We start from the raw sequence: 10,642 nt of genomic DNA, 5'->3' as shown, positions 1-10,642 counted from the left end.
TTATTATTATTTCCATTTTTTAGCCATTTTGTAATGCTTCGGCATTGCATAGCGTGGATCAGAGAGAGGAAGAGAGAAGCCTGGTTAACGGTCACCCTTAACAATACGGATGTCCCCCAGAGCACAGGGGTGCAGCCCTACCGAAAATTCGTAGCGAGGAATGGTCTCAAAGTCCAGCGGCACCGCCACACGGACACGGATGTCCGCCTTCCCCTGGATGGAGGTCGGCGAGATGATGAAGTGGTTGGAGTTGTTGCCCACCAGGTAAACCTCAAAAACGCTGTTGGGTCCCTGGGAAGGGAGAGAGGAAGGTGGACAGTGACAAAGGACGAAGGACCTGGCAGGGTGGCTGGGCAAGGCTACGGGCAGCCAGGGCCGGGGCGAGGGCAGGAGAAAAGCACCGACCCGAATGCAAAGCCTCTGCGTTGGATGCCAACCTGGCAGCATCAGCAGCTTCGGCGCAGCCCTTCGCCTTTGGGCAGGTAGAAATGGATAGCGTGCAATCACTGGAGACACAGGGCAGCGTCTCTCTGCTTGTGTTTCGTTGAGTCACGCCATTCAGCGCCGACCTTAAGCACTCTGGGTTGTGTTTTTTGACACGTACTGGCTGTACGGTGCATACGGTTTCTATAAATCTCCTTTTCACGTGCACTCATTTTATAGAAAATCTACATGCACATGGAAGAAACGCATCCCTGGGATAAACCCACACAGCCAGAGGGAAAATCCCACAGGGCTGGCACAGCACACGGCCGGAGGGAAAATCCCTTCTACTGTTTCAAGATCCACGCATGGGGCGCATGCCGGCATTTCATCGCCTGTCCCAAGCAGAGAGGGCTCTTCCCTGTACGACAGCTCAAAATGGGAGCTGGAAAACTCCTCCTCTCCAACGGCAAAGCAGCAGGACCACCGACATACTGACAGCAGCATTGCAGGACCCTCGCTCTGGGCACAGCACCCCTTCCCAAAGCACGGCCCAGCAGAGCACGTGAAAAGCAAGTTCAGAAGCTGCCAGAGCCGAATTTCCAATTTTCCCCGAATGACCTCCCTCCTATCAGAAAAAGGGACCAATTAAATGCACGAAGGGGCACTAATAGCAAAAGCTGGCTAAGCGTGACTGCCGAGAGCCGGCGACACGAGCAGCATCCCTGCCCGCCCTCCTCCTCCCTGCACCCCCCGGCAGCTGGTGGAGCCGGGGCCAAACCGAGCATCTCCGGCAGAGCCACACGATGGGAGCAAGCCCTGAGAGCACCCGCCGAGCCACACGAGCAAGCCTGAGGGCAACCCCCGAGCCACACAAGCAAGCCCCAGGGGCACCCACCGAGCCACATGAGCAAGCCCCGGGGGCACCCACCGAGCCACATGAGCAAGCCCTGGGGGCACCCACCAAGCCACACGAGCAAGCCCCGGGGGCACCCACTGCCCCAGGAGCTCAGCAATGCTCAGCTGGTGGACGAGGGATGGAGGGAACAAAAGGGACCCATTGCAGGGCTGATTTAGCTCCTTCCAAAAGCTGTTTTGCTGGCAAATTGGGAGGTGCCAACCCCGGCACGAGTGAGGGATGCGCCCTGACAGCGGTACACAGCCTGGGAGGGAGGGAGCAGAGGGTACGGAGAACAAATGACCATCTTCCACCAGCAACAAAAACACATTTCATTGAGGAATTCCTGCCCAGCTCTGTGGCCGAGCCCTGGGGCCCGGTGCCCTCCCCACAGTACACGAAAGCACCTTTCGTGGTGGTGAGATGCGAGGGATTTTCTTGGAAGCCGGAGAGGAGTGGGTTCATTGGAGGCATGAGATAAAAGTTGAAACATCAAAAGAAACCCAAGTATTTGTGGGAAGAGAGCCAGGTGGATTAATTCCCCTCCAACTGGGGAAGGAGATCAGCCTCCAGATACCCACCATCCCTAATTAGCAGCCCCTCGAGTGCCTCCGTCTCCCCACGCGAGGTCTGGGGAAGGGGAATACATCTGCCTCTCGGGAGGGCTGCTGCCAGTTGCCATTTATATATTTATTCGGCTATTTATTTTTTTGTTTCTGCCCCCATGCTGCTTTCCTTGCTCCTAGTTCCCGGAGCTTGCGAGCCCCCTGTGGATGGCTGAAAGCAAATCTGAATATTCAAATTGTTATCAGCTGCCCAGCAGAAGGGGCCGGCTCAGCCCGGCTCACAGCTGGTACCCCCTGCTCCGGAGGAAGCCACGGGGGAGCCGCTTACATTTTCTTCACCCCTTCCTACCTGCTCCTGCCACCCAGAGCAAACAACGGATCTGAGACGTGTTCGGGAAGAAGAAAAACAAGCGCTGTCTCCCCGGGCTCGCAAAGGTCCTGGTGCGCAGCAGGGGGCTCACGGCCGAGCACCATCTCTTTGCGGAGCCGAGGATGAGCATGGGCTGCGCGGCTGTGCTCTCAGCGCACAACTCGTTTTACCCGCTCGTTCCCCCCCTCCGACCCCCTACCCACCAGCTCCTGTATCGCTCGAGGTTTCTCCCATCGCTGAAAACAAACTGGCCCCTTTGCCTTCCTTTAGAGGCATAAATTAATGAGCAGCCTGCCAAAGCTTAGCAACCCTACAATAATAAACCCGTCTGCGGGCACCCTCCATCCGAAACAAATTGAGCCATAAAGAAGCCGGCTTCGGAGGGGAGTTTGTTATTGCGCGGGACACGGCTGCGTGTTTTCCAGCTCACCTCATCCCGTGCCAGCACACGGGGCCAGCACTCGCCGTGGCCCGAGGCTGCTGCCCGCTGCCTCCTTCCCGGCAATCAAACCTCCTCCCAGCCGTAGCCGGCACCGTGGCTGATGGAAATTTCATGTCAATTCAGCTAAAAGACAATCATAGCTGCAGTTGGGCGTAATTATTACTTTGTTCTTCGCGTGCGTATTCCTCGGAGTGCGTAATAGGAGCCGCGTCGTGTCCCTGCTGCCACAATGCCAGCATCAACCTCATGCCGATACCTGACTTCCAAAAAGGCAGCCGCTGACTGGTCTACCCCCCGTGCTTCCGATTTGAGCGATTTGTGACCGACCAGATTGCCAGCCCCGCATGCACCATCCCCATCTTAATGTTCAAGGGGGCTGGAGCAGTGGGGAGAGCGTCCCCGGGCACAGCTAGCACAGCACGGCCCGGCCGGCGAGGGCAGAAGCCCAGGCGTGGGGCTGTGGAGTGCCAGGAGTTGGGCACATGTGTCCCTCCAGAGGTCCCCGGCACCGTGCGGGACCTGCTCAGGCACCGGCTCTAAACCACGGCCGAAAGTCTCCCAGCCTGCAAGTCGTGGTCACGGGGCATGGTTTACCATGAACCAGGGGACCCCTTCTCACATCAGGAGGCCAGGAGCAGCCGTATCAGCTGTTCCAGCTTTGACTGAAGAGCTTTATCCTTGCTTTTTCACCCAGCATCGCCCACCGGCTTCATCCATCACTCCTGCTCCCACCCAGCCCCTTCCTCCTTGGAGCACATGTGGAAATCCTTCAGAAATTGTTCAGCCTTCCACCAGTCAAAGCAAGTATTTAGCGGCACTTACCAATGGCTACACAAAAACTCAAGGTAAAAGGAACAATAACGCAAAACCCTGGCCAAGCAAACAACCCATCCTCAATCCCACGGCTCTCTGAAAGCACTGAGGTGCCGCCTGGGTGGGTTGGTGGCCTGCAATCATTTTCAGCCCAGAGTGAGCCAAGATTTGGAAAAAGCAACCTGGGCTCCTCAGTTTTCTTCTCCCCCTGCTGACTCGGGACAGGGCTCCCTTCGATTCCCCCTGCCCTAGCTCAGCTGCAGCTTGCTTTTCCAAAACGGAGACCCCTGCTTTTCCAAAGCACAAAATCCAGTGGAACTCCAGCTTTCCTCCCAGCCGCATTCTAGGCATGGGCTATTACCTACAAAAAGCCGAGGAGCATTTAATATCCCTCGTTCTGGCAGGTCTGCAAAGAAAAGAAAGTGCTGGGAGTTCAGGAGTGGTGGAGGAGGAAAGGGAAAAAAAACCCAAAAGGTGTTTTGGTTTTTTTTAAAAAAAGCAATTAGTGCTTCTTTGTGCGGCTTGGGTACCTTACGCCTGGTTCTAGCTCTCGTCAGAGACAAATAACGCTTAATCCTTCCTTTGAGAACACAAGGCATAAAGAGGGTTATTCTCTCCACCCACTTGAAGGCATTTAACTCGCCCCTCCGGAGCTGCCTGCCTCCCTCCCGCTGCCCAGCCAGCCAGCTCAGGCTCCCAGCACCCCGCCTGCTCTCAGCACCCATCGCTCAACCCAGCACCCAAGCACAGCAGCCGCGGTGACCCATCGGAGGGCTCACGGGGCGCTCGTCCCCTGCATCCCTAAGGACCTCCCTGGGGTGGCGGAAGATGCGGGATGCCTGGAGCAAAACGCTTCCCCGGCCTTTCCGCGCCTCCTCCCCACGCCGGCAGCCCTTTTCTCCCGTCCTTCTGTCCGTCCGAAGCGGCAGTCCTCGCCCGCTCCCGGCGGAGTTTTCTCCTTCCCCGTTCTCCCCAGGTTATCTGCTGAATTCCACACACGCCTGCACAGACCGGATCAATCCGAGGCTGCCTCGCCTTCAGCTTATCTCTGCTCCAAATGATTGATTTTCCCTCTTTAAGGGTAATTTGCTGGTGAATTCCGTGTATTGCAAAAACCCCTGTGAAATCTAATTCAGCCCGACTGGCAGCTGGCACTTTTGGGAGAGAATACTCGAGCGCCGTCAATTCCCCTTTACAATTCCTTGCCGTGTAGATCATATTTATAGGGCGCGTGTCTGTCATATGCATATATACGTTACGGATGATTCATATATTGCACCTGCACACGCATGGGCACATATGATAGCCCTCTGCGAGTCTCCGCTGTAGCTTTATGCAACAAATACCACGTATTCCCATGGCCTGGGTTTTCTGTTCTTTTTTTTTTTTTAAAAAAAAAAAAAAAAATCCCCATTTATCTTCCTCAAAATGCTTATTTTGGAGAATTGTTTCAAAAATTATTTTAAAATGTCAGACCATCATACTCGTGCTTTATACAGCCTCTGCCCTTTTCTTCCTCTTCAGTCAACCGCGTCAAGGAAAATCAAGCGAGAGCTGCGATAGAAGAGCTGGCTTCTCCGGCGTGCCCTGGGAACGTACGCTGCCGTTCCTCTTAATAGACCTCTACGGACCTTGCAGCAATAGGAAGCTCAAATAGGGGATGCCCTGATGGGTGCCCTGCTCCTTTCCCTGCACGGCCAAACCCTTGCCTTCTCCCTAAAATACCGCATCAAGCCGCCGGGCTGTAAAATACCCGCATATCCAGAAAGGCCGTCCGAGTTCCCCCACCTCAGCCAACCCCGGAGCAGAGGAGCCCGAGCTAAGCCAGCACTCCAAATTAACGCAAACTTATTCTCCACCTGGAAACAAACCTTGCTGCCCGAGTGGAGAATTCAAGGCTTCGATCTGCCGCCTCACACGCAGGATTTATTCGTCCCTGCTGATCTAGCACAACGTGAATGAGACGGGAATCCAAGCCCAGCCTGGGGGTGTATATACATACCAGTTTTCTGTGGTGTCCGGTTGAGTTTAGGCTCAGCCTAAATACTGGGAAACTCCCACAGATTTTCATAACGAGCTCTTAAATGGCCTTGGAAAGGCAGTCAAGTGGTTTGCTGTCTATCTGGCAGAGAGAAACTCAGCCACACAGAGGTTAATGCTTTTTCTTGGTTCATAGAAGGCTGAGTCCAAAACCCTGCGCAAACCCCGTGTACCGATTTCTCCTGCGTTCTTCAATAAGCTGTAGAGAATGCAGAAAGAAAGAGCAGCACGCCTGGTTGAACACCTTTTGGCTGCACCCTGAATCCACATCTGGGGTCATCTCAGCACCCCGAATTGACATCTGGGGCCATCTCAGCTCAACTCGGGCACATCCTCTTGAGATGCTCCCCGTCCCACCTCACACCCCCAGCCAGCTCCTCTCGGGACAAGACCGTGACCACATTTAATGGACAACAGATGGGAGTTTGCAAGGAACAGACTCAGAGGAACGGGTTTCTCCTTGGCGGCATCTCGCTTAGGTACCTGGTCTGAGACGTAAATGCCAGCCTAGCTCCAGAAAGGCACTTAAACACAGAGGTAAAATCAAGCGCCTGCTTTCAAGCGCGGTCTTGTGTGCCACATAAATACATTTTTAAGTGCTTTGCTGAATCATTTAATCTAACTCCTTCAAAAAGCAATCATTTAAGATTGTGCAAAACACACCAGAAGAAAGGAAGACCAAAACCCCACCATTTAAAAAGGCCGCGTGGGCCTGATTAAAAAAACCCTTCTTGTTTAGTGGCCTTGGCAGCCCATTCAGTGTTTGAAGGGCCAGTCCCACGCAACACCCTTTTCCCCAGCTCTACAAAGACACAACCGGGCTGCAATGGCAGGCAGGGTCCCCAAAGCCACCCAACCCCATGGGGCCCCTACGTGGGGCAAGGTTCAGGTGTGGGCTGCTTCATCCAAGTAGGACCTCAACAGGCGTGAGGGCTGAAGGAAAAGTGTCAAAATTTGCTGGAGGGGCCAGAACAAGACTGGATGGCTCGGCTCAGGAAAGAAGCCAACCTGCCAAGGGGCTCTCCCAGGACTTAACGACATGGGTTGGGAGGCCGGAGACAGAACTCGAGCAAAATGATCTTCCCGAAGACTCTAGCTTTGATTTCATGTGCCTCTATCCATCTGCTCTCATTTATTTATTTAGCTGTTCTCCCCAGAGACGTGTTTATTCTCCTCTTGTTTTCCTATGCCCCTTACACAAATGAATCGTGTCATCTCCAGCATGAAGGCCGTGTTGGCGAAATAGCTTCTGTCAGCCACGTCCTCAGTCACATCCCCGCCTGAAGACCTCGGTCCTCGCCGTCCCCATCCCTCCACCCCTGCACCCACAGAGAGCCGAGAGAGCCTGGGGCCATCTCAGCTACCTCAGATCCAGATGGTTTGTAAAAGCCTTGCAACTCTCATGAGGTACTTGAGCATCCAAAATACCACTGTCAGGCAAGCATCTTCCCTTTCGGTAAGTTTTTTTACTGAAGGTTTGGGGTTCTTGGGGCTTCTATAACGACACTGGCTGGGAAGCAGTGCGAGAACAAGCCTGGGTGCAGATGCTGTCCCACTTCTACCTCATATGGGGGTTGGACTAGGTGACCTCTAAAGGTCCCTTCCAACCCAACGAAATAGCTTCTGTCAGCCACGTCCTCAGTCACATCCCCGCCTGAAGACCTCGGTCCTCGCCGTCCCCATCCCTCCACCCCTGCACCCACAGAGAGCCGAGAGAGCCTGGGGCCATCTCAGCTACCTCAGATCCAGATGGTTTGTAAAAGCCTTGCAACTCTCATGAGGTACTTGAGCATCCAAAATACCACTGTCAGGCAAGCATCTTCCCTTTCGGTAAGTTTTTTTACTGAAGGTTTGGGGTTCTTGGGGCTTCTATAACGACACTGGCTGGGAAGCAGTGCGAGAACAAGCCTGGGTGCAGATGCTGTCCCACTTCTACCTCATATGGGGGGTTGGACTAGGTGACCTCTAAAGGTCCCTTCCAACCCAAAACATTCTATGATTCTATATACATCTTTTTCACGACCTAGGTATCCTCTCCCCATTTTTTTTTCCCCCAAAGTACTACCTTGATGGCTAATCCAGTTGCAAGCATTCACCAGGGGAAATAAGAAAGATCCACCTCAGGATAATGCAGAAAAAAAAAACCCCAATTGCTTATAACTTTCCTCCCTCCAGATATTCCAAGACATCAGCTCTCCTGTGCTTCTTATCAGAGAAAATAACACTGCGGTCAAAGCAATCCGTGCTAATGTGATGGTCTCCAAAGAGGCATACAGCAAAACTCCTCCAGACTCCCTTAGCGCAAGAGGTCCTCTCTCAGCAGTTTTAAAAATCTCAGCCAATTCTTTTGGGGAAATCTCAGGAAGTTAAAGAAATACACCAAAAGACCGAGTCTATTTTTTGCTGGCGCCATCGGGAAGGCAAGGCTATTTTTTATTCTCCCGTTTTAAAATTAGCAAGGCTGAAAAGTGAATTCTTGAATGGGAGTCGCTCCAGTAAAATGAGCTTTTAACCAGAAATAATGACAGATCCTTCATCCTCCTGGCACAAATAGAAGTGTTACAATGCCCTTCACGAAGGGATCTGCTGACATCTCTCAGAGAGCACGACAGCAGCTCTGTTCAGAAACTGTCCTAAGCATCTGTCATATCCATATCTCCTTTATTAGCAATTGACATTTTCAAGAAAAAACAGTCTCTTTATCTGCTTAATAGCTCATCTGCACCTCTTCAGGCTGAACTCATAACTCTCGGATGGCGACACCATGTCACAAGTGGATTATTAGTTCTGCGGCATAATCAATTTGCATGAACAAAAAAAAAAAAAAAAAAAAAGGGATTTCTGGGTGGCTTTGCAAGACTTGGTGAACCCCACCCAGGGCTGGGGAAAAGCAAATCCATCACTTCAGCCAAAGGTAGCTTAGAAGATGCCTATTTTAATCGACCCACCTCTACAACTGCCTGACTGGAGGCTGTAGCGAAGTGGGGGTTGGCCTCCTCTCCCTGGTAATGGGCGATGGGACAAGGGGAAATAGTCTGAAGTTGCACCAGAGCAGGTTTAGGTTGGACATTGGGAAAAATTTCTTCATGGAAAGGGTTGTCAGGCTCTGGAATGGGCTGCCCAGGGAGGTGGTCGAGTTCCCACCCCTGGGGGTATTTAAAAGCCAGGCAGACGAGGTGCTTAGGGACAGGGCTTAGCGGTGGGATGGCAGTGCTAGGTTAACGGTTGGATGTGATGATCTTAAAGGTCTTTCCTAACCTAGACGATTCTATGATTTTGGGGGGCAGGGAGAGGTGTTCTGTTTCGTATTCCTCGGTGCCATCACACTGTTTACCTGAAGCATCACGGAAAACATCCTGACGATGCCATTTATTTTGACAAACCCTCTCCCCTCATCTCCTGCTCGGCCTGAAGAGGAATAGGGACGGCAGAAGCCTGTAGCCTCTGCAGCCAGAGCCTTTCCGAGGGCTTTTGGAAAGTTCACCATGAGGTGTCAGCACTTCTTTGAAGCAGACGCCAGGCTGCGTGGCAGGGTTGGAGGGTACCGGCGCACACAAGCAGCCAGACGTGAACTGCACAAGTCAAATAATCAGAGTAATTGAAGGCTGCAAGCCCAGGGCTGGAAAACACGCTGCAATCCCGAGGTGGCACGGACCGGCGCGTAACCAACCGGAGCTCCGTTAACACGAGGGAGGAACAAGCCTCCGATGCTGCCGGCTCGTTTGTAGCAATGAGCTGGTATCCCAGTCCCTCCACGCTGCCTCCAGCCCCCCCACCAGCAGGTATCTCTTACCTCCTCCCCTGACAGCAGCCATACACGTCCCCACCAGGGCAGAGAGCCCGGAGGTCCATCCTTTTCCCTCCTTGGCAGGTCCCCTGGGAGAGAAAACCTCTTCCCTTTCTAAAACAGACTGGCAAAGGGCTGCCTGACAAAAGCCCTTGGAAGCGGGTGAGAATCAGCATCCCGCCCAATCCAATTTTCTGGCTCCCCGTGGCCATGCAACCCTTGCTGCACTGAAGCCCGCGCCGTGCCTGCGCCCGGTGGAGGCTGCCTGCACTTGAGGGACCAAGAAAGGGCAGCAGCAAGAGCTGAAAAAATGGGTATCGCGACATAACTGTGCACCTCATCACAGGTTAATCGGTGACTTCTCCTTCCCCCCCCGAAAACCACACCAGTGCTGCCCTACAACAGACGGACAGGAGCACCCGTGGCCGGGGGTACCTCACCTCGTCTTTGTCTTGCACCTGGATGAAGAGGGGAAGGGCAAAGCCCACCTGGGCCAGCTCCGGGATGGCCACGCTATACTCCGAGCTATTGAACTCGGGTGCATTGTCATTAATGTCAATGACAAGGATGTTGAAGGTGGTGGTGACGGTGGCGTTGGAGGGTGTCCGGTCATCATTCAGCTCTGTCCCCTGCAAGGAGAGAAAACAACAGGGCAGCCTTTATTTTTCAAAGAATACACGTAAAAGAAAGCGTGCGTGCCATGGTTAGCGACTCTTACAGCTTTTGCTTCCTCCACCTTGCCAAGGAAGGATGCTCGGTTGGTTGCTGCTAAACCTGGAGCACCTTTCCACACCGCTGACCCATTAACACACACGGATGTTGGCCCAGCTCTCCCACCACCCATGCTTCACACCCACCGCACTCTTGCAAACCTTCCCAGGGGGTTAACGCTTCCTCTGGGGGGCCTGTGGCCAAGTTCTCACTTGCCCCTATTGTGCAACGGGTTGCCAGGACTCAGAGTCACGCTGGGGGATAAGCAGGTGATTTCCCTGCCACAACATTTAAACCAAAAAAATTGCTTTGCGAGACATGAGGGGTGGTCCTCAAAATAAGGGAAGGCATGATGGAGCGAAGCGCACCCCTATTTTCTCCTCTGCCATCTCCCGAGGTGGTACCGGGAGCCGGGAGCTAAGCACCATAGTACTACTAAAGGGAGAGAAAAGTAGGGCAACAGAGGAAAACAAGATTTAGACCTTAAAATAGGTTTGGCAACATGTGTCTAAATACAGAGCTGAGTCATGACTCCATATCGCACCTCTGTCTCTAGCAGGACTTTGATTTTGCTTTCCCAAAAGGAAAGAGT

The 10,642-nt window shown here is 53.2% G+C and overlaps 1 protein-coding gene across 1 annotated transcript in view; it reads right to left on the bottom strand.

The window, feature by feature from the left end:
• Window positions 1–10,642, bottom strand: part of CDH23 (cadherin related 23) — a gene marked incomplete at its 5' end in the record, with an annotated part of 196,107 nt that overhangs the window by 107,797 nt on the left and 77,668 nt on the right. Inside the window, 2 exon segments of the mRNA XM_035892587.1 lie at window positions 142–291; window positions 9,780–9,968. Of these exon segments, the coding sequence (XP_035748480.1) occupies window positions 142–291; window positions 9,780–9,968 (339 nt within the window).

The sequence above is a fragment of the Egretta garzetta genome, unplaced genomic scaffold (assembly GCF_000687185.1).
Source record: "Egretta garzetta isolate BGI_Z169 unplaced genomic scaffold, ASM68718v1 scaffold204, whole genome shotgun sequence".
Classification (NCBI taxonomy): Eukaryota; Metazoa; Chordata; class Aves; order Pelecaniformes; family Ardeidae; genus Egretta; species Egretta garzetta.
Note: the sequence above shows the minus strand (reverse complement) of the source record. Positions and strands in the feature narration are given on the sequence as shown.